This window comes from Artemia sp. Qi Xiang Cuo, chromosome 9 (genome assembly GCF_049724085.1).
Source record: "Artemia sp. Qi Xiang Cuo chromosome 9, ASM4972408v1, whole genome shotgun sequence".
In the NCBI taxonomy this organism is placed as follows: domain Eukaryota; kingdom Metazoa; phylum Arthropoda; class Branchiopoda; order Anostraca; family Artemiidae; genus Artemia; species Artemia sp. Qi Xiang Cuo.
In genome coordinates, this window is record NC_142802.1 from 42638477 (window position 1) to 42662376 (window position 23900).

Consider the following 23900-nt stretch of genomic DNA (forward strand, 5'->3'; position numbering starts at 1 on the left):
TTAATGTCGCTGGAGCTGTTTTGTTTATTATTTGCAGATGACATAGTATTGCTTGCGAAATCGGCTCCGGATTTGAAAAAGATGTTAGAGATTTTGGATAGTTATCTGAAGAGTAAAAAATTAGTTTTAAATATTGAAAAATCAGTTCATATTAGTTTTTGGAAATAATGAAAGGGAAAAGAATAAGTTTTATTTTAAAGGGAAAGAGATGAAATAAGTTAAGGATTTTATTTATTTGGGATGTAAGTTCACAAGTTCAAGGAAATGGAGTGATCAGGTGCAAATAGCGAGTTGGAAGGGTCAGAAGGCTTCATGGGCGTTATTGAAGAGTCCCCTTAGGCATCTAGGACCGGCAGATATTAAGAAACAGAAGAGAATTTTTGAGACGAAGGTAGGCCCAGTATTGAGTTACGGCGGGGAAGTTTGGGGTTTTGAAAAAGGGGAAAAAATAGACATTTCAGGAGACTTTTAGGGCTAAGCGGGAAATTTAATAACCTGGTGTTAAAGGGTGATCTAGGATTGTTTTCATTGAGGGTAAAAAGATTGGTTAGAATGATAGGATACTGGGAAAAGGTGATTGGTTTACAGAATAATAGGTTAGTAAATGCAGCTTATCTGGAGGTGCTGCAGGATAGAAGGAAATGTTCATGGGCTTCCCAGGTGAGATCAATCTTAAATATTTATGGGTTATCAGGTGTTTGGAATGAAGGGAAAGGGATAGGACTGGAAGTAGGAAATGTAGCAAAATTAGTAAAGGGAGTGCTTGAAGATCAGGAGATCCCGAAACGGCAGTGTGAAGTCGCGGCCTCGGTGTCCCTCGGCGTTTTCCGGCAATGGAAGGAGGTCTGGGGATATGATAATTATTTTAAAGCGGGTCTAAATAGTGAAGAAATTAAGTGGTATACATCAGGGAGGGGTAATTTTCTAGCACTTGGAGAAAGGAGAAAATATTTAGGGAGGGTAAGGGTAAAGGACGATCCTTACTCATGCCCTATGTGCGGAGAAAATGGTGAGGATCTGCTTCACTTCATGGCCCTTTGTCCCGAATTACAGGATTTAAGGAAACAATTATTTTTTGTTAATGTGGGGACAAGTCAGTGGTTGGTTTCAGTAATGGGATCAAAAAATTATGGGACAAAAAGAATGATAGCAAAGTATATAAAATTGAGTATGTCACATAGAGATAGATTTTTGTAAAGGGGGTGGGGTGAGTGTGGAAAGTATTGTTGTATGTGTGTCAGTTGTTTTCTTGTTTGTTATTTTTGTAGTCATGGCCCTTGATAGATGTAACATACATCTATCTATTTATGTTAGTTTAATGGTATTGTGTGCTTTATTATGTTTTTGTAATGTTTTGTAATTTTGCGTTGTTATTGTTATGTAGGCTACCATACTTTGCTATGAGTGTTATAATCATGTGCTATTATTTTGTGTGATTTTCCTTCTTTTGCCATGGCCCAAAGTGGCTTTTATTGCAACAAATATCTATCTATATTAATCTTCAATACATAATAATTGAATGCGTGATAGATTAAAGGATACTTATTTATTATACCGCCAACACTCGAGTTTACGCTGTGTAAAACTCGAGAACAAACTAGTTTTATCTGTCTGCATGAAGAAACAATTAGCATAGACTCAGTGGAAAACAAGTGGCGGGTGACAGAATAAATTGAAATTATATAATTTGGGTTATATATTTGCACATTAGGGGGGGGAGAGGGAGAGGAGTTAGGTTGGTTTAGGTCAGCTTAGCCCTCTCCCTCCTAATGTGCAAATATATAGTCCGAATTTGTTTCAAAAGTATTATATTTTCATCATGTTTTGGTATTTTTCGTTAGGATTAACCTAACTTTACTTCTTGATTGTTGGCGATATAGTACATAATTACCAATTAAAGGAATTGATCTTTTTGCAAGGAATATTCACCATTTAAAACTAATTTATATATATATATATATATATATATATATATATATATATATATATTTACCATTAGGACAAAATTGAAAATCTTATGTATATATATATATATATATATATATATATATATATATATATATATATATATATATATATATATATATATATATATATATTATATGTATATATATATATATATATATATATATATATATATATATATATATATATATATATATATATATATATATATATATATATATATATATATATATATATATATATATATGTAAGATTTTCAATTTTGTCCTAATGGTAAATAACGAAATACTGCTTAATTATTTTATAGCAATATCACAGCTAAACTACTTTTAACAACTAATCTTAGTAACAATCCGCAAGAGGCCAACCAAGCAATATACGCTCCCCAACCCTACCACTTACAGAAATATGGGGACAAAATAGGTATTAAGACATATAGTATATGATATATAGCAACACTGAAACAAGTTTAACCACTAGCTTTTTACAAGAATTGAATTAACCGGTTATTTTCAAGACACACTAAAATCGAATCACTGTTGTTCAAGATTTCATAGATGTACAAACCTTCAAGAAAGATGGCATTATGAGTCTCATCAACTGCAACATTCATTAATACTTCCCATGCCCTGATTTCCAGGATGATTCTACCGGCAGCTCCAAAAGCGTAGGCAGTTGACCTCACAAGTTTTAGATAAGAGGTTGACACATCTCTAGTGTTAATGGACGGTGACACCATATATTCCAAGGCTTTTTCCAAGAAGGAAAACATACCATTTTCTTTATCGATCGAAAGAAATGAGAACCCTGCAGCAATATGAGAACTTTCTTCTTTCTCATCCCCCAGATTTTGCTCAACTTCCTTAGTCAGAAGGCTCTCAACTCTCTTAACTTCTACCTAATAACGAGTAAAATTAAAAACAAATGTTACTTAAAAATGCTGCCTTATTAGATTTGAAAAAGAGGCAAAATCTAGACATATTGTCTTATTCTTCTATACATAATCTGTTTTAAACAAGTAAACCAAAACTTATTCGGCATCGAACATAAGATGAAACCGTAAAAAAAAAAAAACTAGAAACTACAACTAGATATTCGTTCCTATGCAGCAAGGAGTCTTGTTGTCAATATTTTTCAAAATTGACCAAATGCTCCCGTAGTCAACCACTGGAAGCTTTAAAGTATTGTGTCCCGAGGAAAAGGATTTTTCAAGAAAAGTAACAGTGTGTTCCATAAAGACGGTCTCAAAATACACTGCTTCTGCTTAACACCCGCTTTATTCTCATTTGCAGAGACCTAATCAATTTCGCCACTTAAAAAGAAAAACGCAAACAAACATGAATAAAAGCTAATGCTTTGTTATTATGTCCCAAAAGATAAAACCCATAATTTATATCCGAGATATTTGATGGAAGAACAATTTACTTGCACCGAATAAATCCGTAGTTTAAACTAGGCAAAGTATGTAGCCAAGGGGCACAGCTAAATGGAGGGAGGGATGGGAGCCTTCCCCCGAAGTTTCCCCTTGGAATTTAGCTTGTGTTTTTAGTTTCATTTAGCTTATTTGTCAGCATTTGTCGACATCCGCTCCCCAAACTCAAAATAAAAACCCCGCCCTTAATGTAGCTCAGTTATTAACGTGCTGTAAGAATTTTGTTTCCAACTCAATCTCCAATGCTGGAAATAAAAAAAAATGTTGCATTTAACGTCAGACGCATGTAATAAATCAATGCTAGTTACACCATATAGCAAAGCTGCAAAGTCTACACAGCCAATGATAATCATGGCTTAGCAGCCGATTCCCGCCCTAAAACATAAAACCTGTGTACCAAAACAGATAATGTATGCCGGTTAGATGAAAAAGTAGATACTGCAATTTGATATTGCAAAATAGGGGATCAAATATTACTCTGCAAAAAAAGAAAAAACGTGTCATCTTGAACCTCAGACCCTTTAGAACGAGTTTCTTGCCCCACAAGTTCATAGCAAATATTAGGAGTTTCACAGATATAGAGGGTAAGGGTAGTAAATCTCTGAAAAGAACCATTTTCATATCTTATTGACCAACGTTAAAAAAAAAAAAAACCCGACAGCCTTCCCACTGAAAATTTGGGGATGGGGTTAGTATATGGCCGACTATCGGCCTCCTTTTACCTTCAATAAATTATATATAAAATAATTGTCTGATGCCATTTTAAACAAGGTGGCCCGTGCCCCCTTTCTACTAAAAATTCGGGGTGGAGGAAGGGATTTGGTGGGGGTATGAGAGTCCATGTTGGTTCTGAAGATACACAGATTTATAATCCATCACCAGATTCTAATTTTTAATGTCATTGTATCCATTGGCTCAAAACAAGCTGACCTTTGGGGGCCAAACAACAGCTAGCAGTCCTGGTTAAAAGGGAGTATAGTACGAAGAAAACAGAAAGACTACATACTAAAAAAAAAAACGCGCCAGAACAGGTATGGTATATGAATGGAGAGCATGCATTAAACTTTAAATAGCAAAAGCTAGACAAATAAAACTACATTCCGAAGTTTTAACAAACGTTACAAAAATCATCGGGAAAATCATATAGTACAAATAATTTTCTTCTTAAGTGTTGCTATAATACAGGAACCTTTTGACGTTGCCATAATTTTTCAGAGAATGTTATAAAGCTGTTTCGGTCTTTAAATAAATCTTTAATTTCTCCAGAAAGTAGGGTGCAATCCTGCTCCACGCAAAGACTATCAACACTTCTTAAAATGGCATATAGAGCCTTCCATCGCTTCATTTATTTTTCAGATTGCTCAGAAAGAATGCTTTATGGAAACAAAGAGACGTAGGTAGTTTTTTTTCCAATTGTTAGGTTCATACAATACACAGTAAATACAGAAATTGCTCCCTATCCAAATAGTTTCGTGTGGATTCTCTCCTTAGAGGAAAAACAAAAGTCCCACGGGATCAAATCTTGCAAGTTTAGACGATGATTTAGAAGCGTCCAAAAACTTCACCATAATGGTCTTTTAGTGCGCTGACAGGATTTAACAAAGTAGAAACCAATCCATGGTCTTTCAGAAATGCTAACGCACGCGTCGTATTCGATCCAATGAGCACTGGAAGATGTGACCATAGACAACAGTATTTACAATAGTCACTTGAGGACCAGATTCCTTAATCCCCTGAATTTTTATTGGTACTCGAAGTTCAAGTATTTGCATATCACTTCGTATAAAAGAGATTCACAAGTTAACTAAATATGTAGGTTAATCAAAACAAGAGAAAACACTAAATGCATGAACCGACATTGCATACTGCGTACATTCAGCAATTTCTTTTCTAATAGGCTATCTACGGTAATTTACCAAATTAAATTTCCTTTTATGTTGCTTTCCAAAGGTACTTTCCCTTACGGTAATTTACCAAATTAAATTCCCTTTTATGGTGCTTTCCAAAGGTACTTTCCGTTTACGGTAATTTACCAAGTTAAATTTCCTTTTATGATGCTTTTCAAAGGTACTTGCCCTTTACGGTAATTTACCAAATAAAATTTCCCTTTATGGCACTTCCTCAATTAAGGAAGAAATTCGGTCAGTTAAAAATGTTTCAAATAACACCCTAATATTAGCCTATATCCCAGAAAGGAAAGAAAGTAATTTATACCTCTGCTTCAATTTCCAAAACGCCTTTCATACACCAGAATTTCCATATATACGCTTCGATAAGGAGTACCACATTCTTTCCGTTAAAGCGTCCCTGAAACATAATAAATTAATGTCTTTTTTATATAACTCTTTGCGAATGCAATAACCATTGTTATTGTATAATCAAACGGTAAATATTATTTCTACATAAAAAGTTCTTACAAATTCGAAACATTTTTTACTGGAAATGTTACAACACCAATCTATTTCATGTCTGAAACTATTATCATCTGCAAAAAATGGATTTTCTTGTGCTCTGATGACTGTATTAGATGAAAAGAATTCATACATATTTTCGAAGTTAGAAACGTTAAAAAAATTATATTATTTTTAACCCTTATTACATAATTCTTCTGTAAATGTGTCCATTCCAACAACTATATTGAGTATATGATATAAAAGACTTTAGTTTCTGTAAAAGATAAAATTGTAACTACTTTGAATCAAAACACTCCCAGGTAATTATTGTCCTTCTGACTACTATGTAGTGCCAAAATATTCGATAAAGCTACATTTAAAAGTTTTGTTTCCCCAATGACTATGATACACACTCACCTGTTAGAAATTACTCTGAAACTGAAGTAACCATATGTCATTATGATGAAAATTCGAAATTCTTTCCCTATATGTCATGAAATGCATAGGAATAGTTCCTTGATCTGTGCAAAATTCCTGATATATATATATATATATATATATATATATATATATATATATATATATATATATATATATATATATATATATATATATATATATATATACACACACACACACACATACACATATATATATATATATATATATATATATCTTAAATAAGTATATATCTAATGTAATATATATACACATATATATATATATATATATATATATATATATATATATATATATATATATATATATATATATATATATATATATATATATATATATATATATATATATATATATATATATTAGAGGTAGTTTACTGACAATTTGCAGGAGCGCAACTCTGTGGACGAAGTTGGTATTTACTTTCAGAGCTAAGAGTTTTGTTTTACCTATTGTTTTTAAAATTAACAAAAAATTTTGCTCATACCAGAAGAACTATTCCTCTGCATTTCATGATAATATATATATATGTATATATATATATATATATATATATATATATATATATATATATATATATATATATATATATATATATATATATATATATATATATATATATATATATATATATATATATATATATATATATATATATATATATATATATATATATATATATATATATATATATATATATATATATATATATATATATATATATATATATATATTAGAGGTAGTTTACTGACAATTTGCAGGAGCGCAACTCTGTGGACGAAGTTGGTGTTTACTTTCAGAGCTAAGAGTTTTGTTTTACCTATTGTTTTTAAAATTAACAAAAATTTTGCTCATACCAGGGGAACTATTCCTCTGCATTTCAAGATATATATATATATATATATATATATATATATATATATATATATATATATATATATATATATATATATATATATATATATATATATATATATATATATATATATATATATATATATATATATATATATATATATATATATATATATATATATATAAAATCTAAGAGAAACTAACCTCTTTATCGCTTTCCAGTAATGTTATTACTTCATCTGTTAGAAGCACACCCTTTTTTAAATCCTCAGCCCAATTTTGACTTCTACATTCTAACCATAATATTGAAACTTCAAGAATTTTACCAAAAGCAGATGTATAGGAAGAATAATTCAAATCCAGCAACTGACGGGCAAGGTATAAAAGGCAAGGATTAGATTGAAGGTTCGGTTCGTAGACTGAAATTTCTCTCAAAATCAAATTGGTCAAGTCAGATGATGTCCATTGTTTTTTGTCATTCATTCTTAGGAGGTCTAATGTTGAAACTTGCTAAAATAACAAGAAAAAAATAATAATTATTAATAATGTCGCGTCACTATAGAGCAGCTTTGAAGGGACTATTACATTTAAATAAAAGCTTTTCAACTGAATGTTCGAAGCATTAAGACTGAAAAACAAAGAAAAATTGTCCTGTCTAAAAGGCCGCTCCCTTTAATACAGGATCATTTTCGTTTGTTATAAGGTCCAGTATCAGTGTTAACAGCCAGTTGAAAAACCCTTGCTTTCTTAAGTTAATGCCAGTTGATTTTAACCTAATAAAAAGCAAACCAGGGCCCATAGCTAGCAAAATGAGAAAAATTTCTCAACTGACGGTAATTCAAAAATGACAACTTGAATCCAGACTAAACTGAACAGTAGCTTGCAATTAGAGAATAAAGTTTTGCTATTTTTGCTAGAGTAAAAATCGAAGTAAAAACTGCACTATTGACCAAAACCAATCGTCAAAAACCCGTAGCCTAAGGTTTACGAGCCTCGTTATCGAAAAATAACGAAAATCACAATTTGCATGAATAGTACTGTTGTGCCTCCTTTTTTCCCCACGAGCCATCGTGTTGAACTTGTGTTCTTAAAATATCGAGAGAAGGCTCATTTGAACGGAACTGAAGTTTCTAATACCCTTTTAAAATTATGAAATATACCACACCTCATCAATGTTCCGTTTTTTGCGACAAAAAATCAATTTTGGCCCAAAAGGGGGAAAAAGCCAGACAAGGGGGATTTCGGGATGTCCAGTTAAGACCGAAAATCCTCAACCGGCGGTTCACAGTTCACCATTTGAAAACTATCTTTCGCTACATTTTAAAGTATAACAGCACTTAGAGAAAAAGTACTCATTTAAGTGTGTTTGCTCTTCAAAGTAAAATCAACTTTTCCAAAATATGAAGGGGGTTGCCATTTCCACCCACACCCTGCTCTTTACACCTAAATTCAACTTTTTATAACATTGTCTTGTTATTTTAAACCAACGTCTCTTGTTAAAATTAGAACTTTAAGTTTCTGCTCGAATAATATATAACCACTAGTTCCAACTGATCACCCACTGGTGGGGAAAGAACACCCATCGCAGGAGAGACACTTTTTTTTTTTTTTTTTTTTTTTTTTTTTTTTTTTTTTTTTTTTTTACAGACAGCTACTCCAAACTGCTGCTCTGGACTCTTCAGAAATATTGAATTTCATGGTGTATTTTTCTTCAAGATTGTGTCTCTGTTTTCGGGCGGAGGGGAGGGGGTCACTACTTCTAAAATTATGCAAATACTAATATGCTATTAAGTTTTAATGGGTAATTTCAAATTAATGAATTTGTATATTTAGAATCCACATAAACAGCAGACATTTCTGATGTATATATTATAATTGAAATTCTGTTTTTACACCTTTTTTTTCTAATGAAAAGAGTTAAACTTTACTTAGAGTTCATTATCATGAACTTTTGGACCCGAGATTTCTCAGATATGAAGTGGGCTACCATCCAACACAACCCAATCGTTTTTCCCCCGTTTTTTCTTATTTTTAAATGTTTTTAGAATAATAAACATCTTTGAAAAGGTACATATCTCTAAAACATTCATCAGAGAAAAGAAAGTCTGAAATGTCAAATGTGAATTTTAGGGTGATAATTTTCACATTTTCTCCTAAGGAATGTCTTGAAATAAATGAATACCTAAAATAATAAATAAATGGTAGTAAAAAAAAGATAAAAAACTAAAAACCTACTTGACCAAGTTTAATGTTGATCTTTGGCATGAGGTTCAGAATCTGATTAAGGAATTCTTGGTTGTCAAATGTCAAAGCGGCGCAGAGGCACTTACTCAAGTCTCCATAAAGTTTCTCGTGATTTTTTGAACGAAACCGGCAGTCGTATATACTTTGTAATCGTTCTTGAAGAGCAGCCTAAAAAGTCGCAGATAAAATGAAGGTTCCATTAAAGAACAGCACAAAAATTCACAAATAAAATTAAAATTCAATTTTTAATTGAAGCTTTACCAAGCTTGTATGCGTCGCTTAAAGCCTGTGGAAGTTCATTACCGACAGAAGAAACAATAAAATAACATTTCGCTGAAACTTTTCCTGTTTATTAAGGTATATGTACCCTCTAGAATAAACAATTTTGCGGCAAAACTGCAGCCGTAGTTTTTACCAAAAGGACAAGATACTTATATCATTTTATTCATTGGTCTCCGATCTATCCATTTACTGAGACAGAATTATTGTATTATTTAGACTTTTTCTTAGAGAATGACCTAAACTTGCTTAGAAAATAGGAAAATTCCCCTTTTCTTAAACGGATTTCAATCAATTTTCAAGGTATTTCCAATCGAAGAAACTTTGCATACAGAATTTCAAAAAATTTGATCCGGTAAATGGATAGAATTATATCTCAGCTATAGAGCAACAATTAAATCTTTCTTTTTCATAGACTCAACAGAAACCATAGGAGCGCAGAAAAATAACATAACAAAACTAGCACAAAGAACATAAACCTTAACATATAAAATTTGTAAAGAGTATATCGATCTCTTTGTAATAAGTTAACAATGTAATAAAGAATAAATAAGAAAGAGACAGAGAGAGAGGGATGAGACGAACAGAGAAAGAGAGAGCAAGAGGGAGAGAAATCAGCACATGTATAGATATTGGGGGGGGGATCTTCGTTATTAATACAGAACCTCCCCTTTAACCTAAAAAAGATTGTGGATTAAAGACACAGAGATTAGTGTACCCCCTTCTGACACCTACGGGTTAGGTGTATGTGCAAGGATGGGCAGAAAGATAAAATGAACACAGGACAATTTTTACGTTAATATATGCGGTGGGCCTAAAGATCAAATATCAGGTCACACCACCCTAAAATCATGCTAAACACACACAAAAAAGATTAAGAAACCAGTGATTGAATTAGTCTTTCAGAGACTAATAGATAATTAATCACCGTAAGTAGACCTACTATATCAGTTATTTATCTCAAGGCTTGCATCTAATCTATTTACTCTGCCATTCTACCATCATAAGTGTTCCTCCCCAAATCACCTCGGAAGTCAACAATTAGTCAAGATATTCTGGCTATTGAGGAGCAGCATAACTCTGCAGTAAAAGAATCTTGTATAAGGCTACATGAGGGGTACAGCTTCGCATGGAGTACCAGTTGCAACAAAGACATCCATGCATTGCAACACTTTATCCTTAACTACTTGTGCCCTCTGAAGAGAAAACGGTTTCTGTTTACCGCCTTAATTACCCCCCTTGGCCAATTTTTTTAATATTCCTAGGGCTGCCCCTTGGACCACTTTTATGGGGGAGGGGGGGGGGTATTTACATCAATTTATATTGTGTAGATGTTGATACAGATAATAAGATTATGTGGGGATCACAACATTGAAGGTAAGAGGATTCAATTAAGAATTGAGGGGAAAGCCCCGCATAAAAACTCACCTTTGTCTTTTCTTCTTCAGTTTTGAACTCCAACAGTTCAAGAGTATCACAGCAACTCGCTGTCATTAACATAGCTGCAGCGTCATAGTTGCACTTGGTATTATACAACATAACCGCAAACCGCCACAAAAACGTATCTAAATCAAATCAAATACAATAAAACATCTAAGTCTATCTAACTATCTAATTTTCCATAAGGAAAATTAGATAGTTAGATAGATAGATTCAGTCAGCAGTTAATTCAACAATAAAGTGAAACAAAAAAAACCCATAAATACAAAAAAAAACACAAATATGGAAAAATTATCAGTTCCCAAATTACGCGCCAAAAAAACAACCCAACACTAAAGGCCATGTGCAATAGGGGAGAGAGGGGCGATACCGCACGGGGGCGACTCCGTACGTTTGACCTGTCGTCTAAAGTTTTTGAGCTAATCCTTTCAAAAAATTCCCGCTAGATGCCCTTCATGTAACGCACATTTGGTGCAAGTTTTAAATTTTGGAGAAATGAGACAACCGAGAAAAGAGGTAAGGAAGTTTTTATATGCTTGCTGGAAATACTGACATATGTAGTATTTGTCAAATATTTTCTAAGTTTTTGTAGCTCTTGAGCCGTGAGTTAGCAGGATCAGACAAGGTATACCCCTGCTATTTGCATGGTAATTTTCATCAGTAAATATCAGGCCGTTATCTACGAAAAAAAATATTTCAAAATGGCGCCAACATGGGGTGACTCCGGACACTTTTTTGGGGGCGATTCCGGACACTTTTCGTGGTGTCCGGTTTCGCCCTGTACTGACGGAAGTCTTTCATAAGTTGGAAAATGAAACTATGTGTAGCTGGAAGCAGAATATTGGTAAAATTGACTATATTCCTGTCGTCCTATAGAGAAACTGAAGTGATTTGTTTTGACTATCAAACTTTGTTTTGAACATTTAAACTTAGACAAAAGTTATCCCTTGTCTTACAGCCTAGCCTATTTAAACACAACTACTCTGTGTAACAATCTTTGTCCTGAATCAAAGTTGTCCAAGATCAAGTCTGCCTATTATTTAGATACTTTGTTCAAACTTTAAGATCCCATGTTCAAGATTGGACAGCATTTTCTATGATTTGGCTAAGCTTAGCCTTTAATTTCTATCCGAAATTAAGGTGTACTTTTGACTGTCTATACATTTAAAATATTCTCGGCATGTCACTGTCTATGGCAAAAATATTCAAGCTAATCTTAATAGAATATTCTTCAATACTTTCTAACTGGTGTACCAATAAACCTTACCCCCCCCCCCACCCCTTCTTGTTTAAAATACATACTCTGAATTGTATACATTCAATGGATTATTGTCTTATATATTATAATGTTTAGTTTTATAATATATGTGATTGGAACTTATAATTAGACAGTAATCATTCAAATAGAGTAATGTGAGATTTATATAAGCTTAGATTTACAGTACATCTTCACAGCTATGCAGATCAGTTCAATTCATTTTCACCCATCATATTTAAAAAAAATACTTATTATTAAATGCTTTACTATTATGTTGAACAATAAACATTTATTCAATGCCTACTTATATCAGAAAGATAAACAGTAGAGTCTAAGGCTGTATCCAAGAGGGTAGAGGGTTTGAAACCCCCCGAAATGTTTGTCCGACTTGTAGAAACGTAAGAAAAATGAACATAAACAAAGGTTTGATGTGGTTTTTTAAAGGTTTTTTGTTTAATGTTTTGTATTATAATGTTAAACTAAACATTACACTGCCTGCAGGCATCTTTCCATTCTATGCCTCAAAGCATGGCGTGACCTGCGTTAATTCCCATGTTATTCTCTTGAGGTTCTGACGATTATAATTTTCTTTTACAGATGGTTCGCACCTACATTCGAAAGGGGAGTGGTCCTCCTGATCCAGAATTAGTCAGGCATGCTGTTATTTAATTTATTCATAGGAAGTTGTCTTTCCGAGCAACCGCAGAAGAATTTTCCCTGAAGAAGAGTACCCTTGCGGATGCCGTGAAACGATACAAGGCAAAAATGCAAATTCTCGAGCAGAGTGGTGCTAGTGGTAGGAATTTTGACAATGACATTGTTCAGGAGAGCACTAAGTTTGTTCTTACTTCCAAACAAGAGAAAGAGCTTGCTGCCTACCTCGAAAAATGCTCACTACTTAACCATGGGCCGATTCCCTATGCAACAAGAAAGTTAGCCTACCAATGGGCAATAACATTGAAGATAAAATTCCCATCAAGCTGGAAATTGAATGAGAGAGCAGGAGTGGATTGGCTAAGAGGTTTCATCAAGCGGAACGCCAGTTTGTCCATCAGAAAACCCGAAAATACAAGCCAGGCTCGTGCTGCCGGCTTTAATGCCGTTGTAATTGTTGTCTTCTTTAGAAATCTTCAGGAGTTATATTGCAAGTATCATTTTCCTCCTGGTCGAATTTGGAACTGTGATGAAACAGAAGTACTACAGTTGTTCAGGCCTCAAAGGTGATTGCTAAAAGGGGAGCAATACAGGTGGCACAGACTGTGTCAGCAGAAAGAGGGGAAAATACCACAATGCTATGCTTTGTATCTGCAATTGGTGAGACAATTCCACCATTGTTTGTTTTTTCAAGTCAAAGCTCCCGAAAAGATGTATTGAGATGGACCACCAGGATGCATTGGCGTAGCCCATCGAAGTGGATGGATGACCTTGGACAATTCTCTTTGTTCCATGGAATACTTTCTAAAAGAGGTCAAACCCAGCAAAAAAAAACATGTTTTACTCTTGTTTGACAATCATGAAAGCCATATTTCAGTAGAATTAGTTTCCTTCTGTAAAGATAATGGCATCCACCTCCTAACCTTTCCTCCCCATTGCTCCCATCGTCTCCAACCCCTTGATGTTTCAGTGTATGCACCATTGAAGTATGCTATCAGGGAGTCGTTTGACAATTGGATGCAATTAAACCCTGGTCAGAGAATTTCAATACATGAAATAGCAAAATTGTGCAAGTATCCCTTTCTGGAAAAGCTGAATCCTCAAAACATCACTGCTGGTTTTGAGAAGGCAGGAATTTGGCCTTTAAATCCAAATGTGTTGACAGAAGTTGATTTTCTGCCTGCTGAGGTAACAAACCACCCAGATGCAGCTGAACAGAATGCCTCAGAAACTTCCAATATGGATGATCGTCACCCTAGTTTATTTTGTGATCCATGTCCTGTCATGATGGGTCAATAGCAGTCAAACTTGCCTACAGCAGTAACTTCTGAAAGCATCAAACCATATCCACAGGCAAAAATGCAAGTGTGGCGGTGCAAAAACCGTAAAAAAGGCAAAAGTAGAATTCTGACAGAAACGCCAGAAAAAAGAGCACTAGAAGCACAGACTGAGCTAAGGCTTGCTAAGAAAAAGAAAAAGTCGCTAAAAAAAAGTCAAAGGTTTCACTCATTGCTGACAAAACTAGAGACAGCATTTCAGACATAGATATACAGCTCAATGACGAGTCTTTACAATGTGGAAGTATCAGTGAGTTTGAGACAGATGAAGAATTATCTTGTGGAAATTTTGTGCTTATGAGGTTTATGGTTGGAAAGAAGCAAAACTCTGCTGTTTATTATGTTGGTGAAATTGAAAAAATAAGTGGCAGGGTAGCAAAAATAAACTACCTGCGCAAGTCTGGTAGGAAGTTCATCTTCCCTGAATGTCGAGATTGTGCAGAAACTGACTTTCAAGACATTATTATGAAGCTTCTCGCACCAGTATCAGTAGGAGGAACTGGGTGAACAGCCAAAGCTCTTGTATTTGGCTGTGATTTGGCCCAATTTCCTATACAATAAATTTAATGTTACATTTAACTTGTATATTATCTGAATTAAATGTTAATAATATCTGAATCAATAATTACAAGCATTAATTATTGAATGTACAGAAATGCCCCATGTGTTTCTGAAGTCACCCCCTGGTTGGGGTGACTTTGGACACTTGAAGAGGTCAAACATTTTTGGGTCTCACCAAGAAACAACTTGATGAATTTCATTGAAAAAAATCACCAAGAAAAGTGAATAATCGAGTTATCTATTCGTATAAAAAGGAAGTTTGTATCTTTAGAAATACGCTTTTTAGGGGTCAAAATCCTCAAAATGTACGGTTTCAGCCCTCTCTCCCCTAAGCAATACTAAGCAATATTTTGCGGTCAAACGCTAAGTCTGTTAAGACCCTGAGTCTTTTAACGGCTGTTAAAAACCTGATTCCCTTTCTCTAGAACAGTTTGGCAAAAAAAAAAAAAGGCAAAAGAAAGAACATTGAAGGATTCAGTGACTTAGGTTAAATTATTGTTTACCAAAAGTGTCCACATAAGTTATATTTTCCTCGATTAGCCAGATAATACATAAATAAATCGAGCTAACACAAAAAATTTCTGGAGTCACTCATCCTTTATACTGTTCTCTGAAAATTCCTAAAACATTTTAAAGCAAAATTTTTTAACTTAAACTGTTTTTTTTTTCTAACCACGTAATGATAACCTAAATCCAAAATAAGAATGGTCGTATCTATCATCTATGATTATTATTTGCTTGTACTTGTCAAAAACCTCTCCTACTAATCTAGATGGAAAGCTTCAAATCTTGCCATTTTGATTGTATGAAAATGAAATCTTGTTGCAGCTAAGGATGCATAATCAAACAGCTCGCGGTAAGGAACTGTGAGTAAGGAGCGTCTCGACCCAAGAGGAACTACAACTCTAAAAAGCGGATAACAATGAATACAGTACATCAAGATAATTGGATTTTTATATTGATTCCAAATATATTAAATTGATTAAGTTTAATGTCTAAAAATTAATGTCATTAATGTCTTAAAATTGTCTTATTCACAGTAAATTCGTTTCATCAATACCTTTCATCAACAAGATCAGCTGCAAATCTGACCAATAAAAACAGATTTGAAAACAATACAACAATGACTAATTTAAACAATAATTACATATTTTTCAGAGTGAAATCAGGGAAATTTTTTACAGAGCTGTTGCAAGTATTATAGCCTATCTGAAAATGTATTCTTTCTTTCTTGTTGACAACAAATATTGAGTGTTAGGCACGAAGATACAAGGGACACAGTTAAACGGGAACAGGAAACAGGAGACAAAAGAACAAGGGAACAAGAAACAGTTAAAATAACTAAAACATTTTGATTACAGTAAATGGAATTTCAAATACATTTCCTGGTAAATATAAAGTAACATCCCTAGGCCTTAGTCCGGAACAGAAAGTGATATATATAAGATACTGGGCCTCCATAAATATCTTTGGAATTGGGAAATCTTTAAATTTTTACTGATTTACAGTTCACTTGTAGAACAACGCAAAAGTTACATGCACAGAAGTCTACAAGTTTTAACAATTTCAAAACTCTGACCTTTTGTTTGGACCAATTTATAATTAAAAAACTTAAATTTCTAGAGATGATACACATTTTTCGTTCTTAGACCCCAGCAACACCCCGGGTTTTTTTTTGGCAGCGGATAGCTTATTTTTTGGGAAAATGGCGGCGCACTGCAAATTTTTATTATTAGGAAGGAATTTCAAACTGGTTCAAAACACCCTGAGTGACATATAGTCCAAATCCGAATAAAAAGGCGAATCCATTGAAGCCCTTTAAAACTCTGAAGGCACGTCCTACACAATAACACACGTAAATTCGAGGAAAACGTGACGCAAGCAATAACACTCAAAATCTGTAGGATCAAGAGACTTTTTAATTATTAAGAGACTTTATTCAGACTTTTTAATCTCCTGCTATTCAACAAGCGGTAGCAATCACTCCCCTCCATGTCTGTTTTCATGACACCTATCGTTATACTGAATGAAACCCAGCAATCACAGTATCCTACCTTTCAACCCAGTGTGTCGTAATATCGAAGTTAGCTCTTGTTCTTTGTGTGTTGCAGGACACCATATAATCCAAGGACTGAGTTCATTCGGGGGAAGAGGAAGAAAAAAAATCCTGCAAACACATTGTAGCATCTAAATTAGACCGAGTTTGGAGGCCCTAACTAGGACAAATTTTGAACAATGGAAGCCGCAATGCATGCAAAAACAAGTGGATGCAGCTCCATTTTAGCAGGCAGGGGCGTCAAAGTAGAGGGGGGACACCCAAAACTTTTTGAGATCCGATAAAATTTGGACCAAAGGTTCAAACTTACAATGAATCTTGGGAAAAAACGGAGAAGTTACAGCAGAATCTCAGAGTCCAAACTGTCAATCCTATTTTGATGCTAATTCCAAATTCTGGTAGAAAAGGTTTAAAATTCAAGTGTACAATTTATAAATTCTCAAAGGAAGTCCGGAAGTGATATGTCTAGTTATTAAATGTAATTAAAGCCAGATCAAAAATCTTCAGCAAATTTGAAATAAAGTTGAGGATTTGCTTCTTCTTCTATTTCGCAGCAGGGGGGCTTTTCAATAGATACTATTTAGCCCTTTTCCTTTTGATTCACTCTGTGGGCTACAGAGCTACTGGCTTGGTTGTCTCTTATGTGTTAGATATTCTCAGATATCTTTCAGTAGATCTTACGACTCAAGGAGTTCAAATATAAGGTGATAGATGTCGATTTCTATGCTCTGTGTGCAGGTATAGTTGGCTAAGCTCTTCGCTGATAGTGAGATTTTGTGGTGTTTGAAGCAATTTAACAGTTTACAAAGCGAGGTATGTTGTGCAGACGTCAGCATATTACATTCAAATAGGCAGTGGTCAATTGTTTCATTATTCATATTACAATACCTGCAGAGAGGGGACAGGGGAACTGAACCATTTGAATTAGGGAACTGGTACGAGAATGCAATAAAATTTAGTCCATTTGTTCCAGAACAAAGTCTATGATAAATTTTAGAAAAATAATTATTGGGAAGGGAGGAAAGGATAAGGTTGTTTTTATTAAACATAGTATCTGATAGTCTACATCGATAAATATCTGTAATGGTAATTGGTATCCCACTTGGCTGGTCGATATTTATAGCATTTTTTGCTATTTCATCAACCTGATGATTACCACTTATACCAGAGTGGCTAGGAATATACTGAATATAAGTTCTTATGCCCCTTGAAGCAAGATTATCTATAGTACTAAGACAATGATAAGTGTCAATATCCAACTTATACTGAGGAGCTGAAAAGAGCAACTCAAGGCTTGATAAAGAGTCAGAATAAACGATAATATTATTAGAATTAGCAATCAGAGGTTGGTTTCCCATAAGGTGTTCTAATGCCATGATGTATGGCATTTAACTCTTCAGACATTATAGATACATTATTATACAATTTCTCACCCATTGCAATTTTCAGGTGAGAAAGGAAAGCACCACTTGCTACCTTCTCATTCATTTTGGACCCATCAACAAAGATTTGGAAATGGTTTTTATAAGTAATTGTATTAAGTTCAGCAAATTTTTTTCTGGAAAAAAAGCTATGGGGGTTAAAACTTTAGTTCACTTTGAGAAATCAGTATTTATTATGGGAATTGACCAATTCAATGGAGGGGATTGGGGGAAAGTAGGTGCATTAGACTTTGCGGCTACAGGGAACTTCTTCTGAATATTGGCATACTCATCTGCAATGTCTCTATACATGGCTGGATTTCTTAACCAATTATGTAGAGTGTGTGAGCTATTTGATTCAATTTTTGTAAGATGTTTTATCAAGAGAAAGCTACGTCTCTCCCTTATTGTTGGTAATCCATTCTCCATAAGCAGAAACTTGGTGCTTGTGTGTTTCCTAAGACCAAATATGAGACGCATTATATCATTTTGTATTGTTTCAATTTTTTGCATCTGGGTCTTTGCAAAGGCACCATAGACGATAAGCCCATAGTCAATGTGGGAGCTTATATATGATTTAAAAAACTGGAGTAAGGTTTTCTCCTTACCTCCCCAGGGTCCAGAAAGAAGTCTTTGTAATATAATTGTTTTTCTATAGCATTTTTTTATTGTGTTTGAAATGTGGAGGTTGAAATTAAGTTTCTTGTCAAGCATGAGACCTAGGTAGTCAATGTGATTATCTTCTGGAATAGTTGTTCCATTTAGAGTTAGTCTTGCATTAACGTGGTTTTGCTTTCAGTGAAATTGGATTATTTTTGACTTTGTAGGTGCAATGGGTAAATCTGAATGTTGAGAAAAATTTTCAAATTGGAAAAGTGCCTTTTGCAGCTTTGACTGTGCAATCTCAAAAGTGTTGCCAGATGACCATAGTACCAGATCATCAGCATATTGTAGATTCGCGTGGGGTAGGTTCATGTCCCAGAGATATAGGGCAAATAGGAGGCAGCTGAGGACTGCTCCCTGAGGAAGGCCTTTGGTTATTGTCTTTTGAGGTGATGAGGCTGAACCTACACAAACAATGAAACTTCGCAGTTCTATGAACGATTTTTATAAAAGATACTAGCTTGGGGGGTAGTCCAAGGTTTGCAAGTTTATTTAAGATGATTTGGTGGTTCACATTGTCATATGCCCCTTCAAAATCTAAGAAAGCTGCGACTAGGACATTATTTTTTGAGAATGATTCATTTATTGCATTTGTTAATAATATGAAAGCATCTGTTGAGTAGTGGTGTTTCCTGAAACCAGTTTGAGTGTGACGGATCCTATTATTTTTTTCAACAGATCAGAGGAGTTGATAATAGACAATTTTCTCGATTGTATTCCCCATCACAGGAGTAATCATTATAGGCCTATAAGACTCGGAGTTATTTTGGAGTTTATTTTTCTTTAGGATTGGTAGTAGGGACGAACATTTCCAGATATTGGGGAACGTAGATGAAGCCAAAGCATGATTATAACAATTTAGAAGTTCCTGTTTGTATGAAGGGTGAGATACTTTATCTATGTAGGGTGTATATTGTCATAGCTGCCGCTAGTCTTGGTCCTAATATGATGTGTTGCATTGTTCATTTCCTGGATTGAAAATGGACTGGTTACATGCTCGGTTCCTGGGCGAGGTTGGTAACTAGGGTTCATAGAAATTGGGGATGTTTTGCTGCAATTGTTTGATGTTAGCTTATTAACAAAAAGAGTGGCAAATAGCTTAGTTTTTTCATTATCATTGTCATAATGGGTATTATTATGTATAAGCTCATACAGGAGTGGGTTGGGGGAAGTCTTTTTCCCACAGATGTGGCTTATAACTTTATGTATAATCGGCTCATGTGTTCTCTGGAGAGATTATTTGCAAAACTATTCCAGTAGTTATATTTCGCATTTATTTTAGTCCTTTTTAGATTAGATTCTGCTTGTATTTTTTTTTAAATAAGTAGTAGGTGATGTTTTTTTAGGAATGTTCTCCTAGCTGCCTTTTTTGTTCTCCATTTATTTTGGCACTCATTTGTCCACCATGCTTTGGGAATGTGTTTAGGGAATATTTTCCTGGGTGTTGTCCTGGGGATAGTATGATTAGCTGTATTTATTAGTAAAGATGCCAAGATTTCAGCTTGTGTGTCAACTGTTGCATTTGTAATGCATGAATTTCGGGGGAAACTTGTAATTTCATCATTTAGCTTATTTTGGAACATAGCCAATTTGCTTTAGTGTTGATATATTTGGAGGTATGTGATAGAGTTTCAGCAGGTTCATTTTGAGAGCAAACTATGGCAAAGTGGTCAGTACAAAGACTATCAATTTTATTTATATAGATTTTATTCAAAATATTTAATTTTGTAGGTCAATTGTAGAGAAACTGCCACTTTTGGGGTTGAAATATGTATTCAGGTTTGGAGGGGTAGCAACAGCTAAATCAATATTATTTGAAGTCATACGCTCAATGATCTTACCAGCTTTATTTTCTGGTTTATTCCCCACAAAAGGCTGTGTGCATTAAAGTCTCCACAAATAATTATGTTTTTCAACATATTATGAATATTTATATAACTGAAGAAATCCATGGCATCTGTAGTTTGGCCATTAGGGCTGTAAAAGCTTATTGTGTAAGTTTTTGTATTATTCAGCCAAACAGTGATACCAATTGCATCAACATCATTGCATCAACACGTTCCACTGGAGTATTGATATGTGTTGTGTTGTTGATTTAATTTTCACATGACTGTGTATCAATATTCAGCTTTGTTAATAGTAGAGCAAGATCTTTTTTTGCTTGAATGAGCATATGACTAGGGATGTAGATTTTTACCAATTCAGCAAGGATTTTTGTTTTCTGTTGTTGTTGTATATTCATGGCCTGAACTGCATTGCAGTTTAGAATGAATAAACATGTATTTGGGGTTTGCATGTTTGGTTGTGCGTCCAGTTTGTCAGTTAAGGGATTAATTCCTGGTAGTGTTTCTGGTTTGTTTCTTGTTGGGAGGGGGTGCCAGGCCGACCTCATCTCACTAGGCAAGGAGGCTTGTTGCCTTGGTGATTCTTTTTGATAGAGATGTGAGCTAGGGTGCTTAAAGGATGGTGTTTTGTACGGGGTACTTGATGCATTGGGAGTCTTTGACTTGGGAGTTTTGTTTGATTTCAATATAGGTTTTATTTGGTGTGATTGGGCAGCATTTGCTTCCATAGCTGCAAAAGGGTATGGAATGGCCTTCTCTGTTGCTATTTGGAGTGTTAGTGCTCTTTTCTTATATGCAGGGCATTGTGATTTATTGGTGGATTCATGTGGGCCTTTACAATTGATACATTTAGGCTGAGTGCTGTTGCAACTTGTGAACTCTTTAGGATGGGATCCTTTACAATTACTACAGGCTAGGAGAATTTCATTGCATTTATTTGTTGTATGTCCCAGTTTCAGACACTTCTGACACTGGATAGGCTTTGGCTTGTATTCCTAGTGCGGTTATATTTGCCCAAATACGAATAACTTTTCTGGGATATTAATTTTTTCCTTCAGTGTAAATAAGAAAGATCTACTTGTTTTTTAATCCATTAGAGTTGGGTTTACCCAGTTCAGTGACATCTTCTTCATGGATTGTGTTACCAGCCCTATCTGAGAGCCCTTCTTTTAACTCCTGAATTGTTATTTCTAGGGGAACATTATATACTACTAATTTTGTTGGGGATTGTTTTGGGTTCCATTTAGATGAATTAATTGGAGTATTCAGAAGAGATTTTAGATTAAGTATTATATCTGCTGTTTTCTGATCTTGGACAGCTATTAGCAAAGATCCATCACGGTGAATGTTAAGAGAGAACATTGATTATAACATTTTGAAAATTGCAACCCTTATTGCAGTAATCTTTGTTATCTCAAAGGGGGTATTAGGAAAAATTTTGATGTAAATTCCCAAGTTTTGAGAAGGAGAATCTTGGACTGGGGGAGGGGATATACTTTTGATTGGGGACGATTTTTTCCTTTTTTTAGAGCTCCTAGAAAGGACCTCTTGAAAGCCATTATCATCTATGGTGACATTAGCTCCAACATTGATCATTTTCCTATTCTCAGAATTTGAGCTTTTATGTGAGCTTTGTGATAGAGAGCTTGACCAGCCAAGATGGGGCAAAAATGGATCAATTTCATTAGTATTTAGGGTGGGATCCGGTGGGACTTTTTTTTAGGGGGAGTTCTTTGCATTGCCTACTGCAATAAGCTTTAATATAAGCAGGAAAGGATAATACTATGATATAAGACCGTCTGCACTCCACTGTGGGGAAAACTTCACCATCCACAAAAGAAACACCACAGTATGGCCCTGAGGAGGATTTTGAGCACGATTGGTTCGGTACAACTACTGATAAATCGAAACAATAATTCACAAGAAATTTATTTTTAAATTTCTTAAAGTTCATTCGGGGGAAGAGGAAGAAAAAAAAATCCTGCAAACACATTGTAGCATCTAAGTTAGACCCAGTTTGGAGGCCCTAACTAGGACAAAATTTGAACAATGAAAGCCGCAATGCATGCAAAAACAAGTGGATGCAGCTCCATTTTAGCAGGCAGGGGCGTCAAAGTAGAGGGGGGACACTCAAAACTTTTTGAGATCCGATAAAATTTGGACTAAAGGTTCAAACTTACAATGAATCCGGGGAAAAAACGGAGTAGTTACAGCAGAATCTCAGAGTCCAAACTGTCAATCCGATTTTGATGCTAATTCTAAATTCCGGTAGAAAAGGTTCAAAATTCAAGGGTACAGTTTATAAATTCTCAAAGGAAGTCCGGAAGTGATATGTCTAGTTATTAAATATAATTAAAGCCAGATCAAAAAATCTTCAGCAAATTTGAAATAAAGTTGAGGATTTGCTTGAATTTCTCGCAAATATTTTAATCTTATTCCTCTCTTCTTCCGAGATCCAAGTGAATTTTCTGGAACGAATATGGGAAAACGCAAAATTTGATAACTCTGCATTTTCTTAGTTTCGCCAAATCTGCCCAATCTAAACTATGAAACTGTTTCAGATCTGAAGTTAGTTACTTGCTTGCCAAAATACTGCTTTTGCATTGATTTGATCTATTTTAGTTTTCAACTTGAATAGTGAGCAAAAAAATACGCAAAATATGGCCTTGATTGCAAGACTTTAAGAACATACTTTCAAGTCACGGTTTCTTTGAAATATTCTTTACTCAGAATCATTGATCTGAACTAAAGTTTTCATCTTCGATTTAAAATAAAAGTAACGATTGAAGGTGTTATCCCTCAAATTTTCGGTATCCTATGCAAAATTCAAAAAAAAATCAAAACTGTTGTGGCTTTTTCAATACTTTCAAAGAAAAGTAAAGAACTCTATTAAACCAAAAATGAGCAAAAATAAAATCAAATAATCTACCAAGCGTGGAACTACCACAAATCAGCATCGATAAATAAATGAAACCCAATATCATAGATCCAAGCAGTTCAAATATGTTGTTAATACATGACATTGTGAGGTCGCGTTAT

General features: G+C 34.4%; 1 protein-coding gene across 1 annotated transcript in view; it reads right to left on the reverse strand.

Annotated features, from left to right (window-relative positions):
• Window positions 1-23900, reverse strand: part of LOC148948674 (uncharacterized) — a 77937-nt gene that overhangs the window by 38120 nt on the left and 15917 nt on the right. Inside the window, exons 3-7 of the mRNA XM_089094039.1 lie at window positions 11056-11192; window positions 9340-9516; window positions 7309-7614; window positions 5612-5704; window positions 2533-2863 (exon numbers count right to left, since the gene is read on the reverse strand). Coding sequence (XP_088950165.1) covers window positions 2533-2863; window positions 5612-5704; window positions 7309-7614; window positions 9340-9516; window positions 11056-11192 — 1044 coding nt within the window. The remainder of the gene's footprint in view (window positions 1-2532; window positions 2864-5611; window positions 5705-7308; window positions 7615-9339; window positions 9517-11055; window positions 11193-23900) is intronic.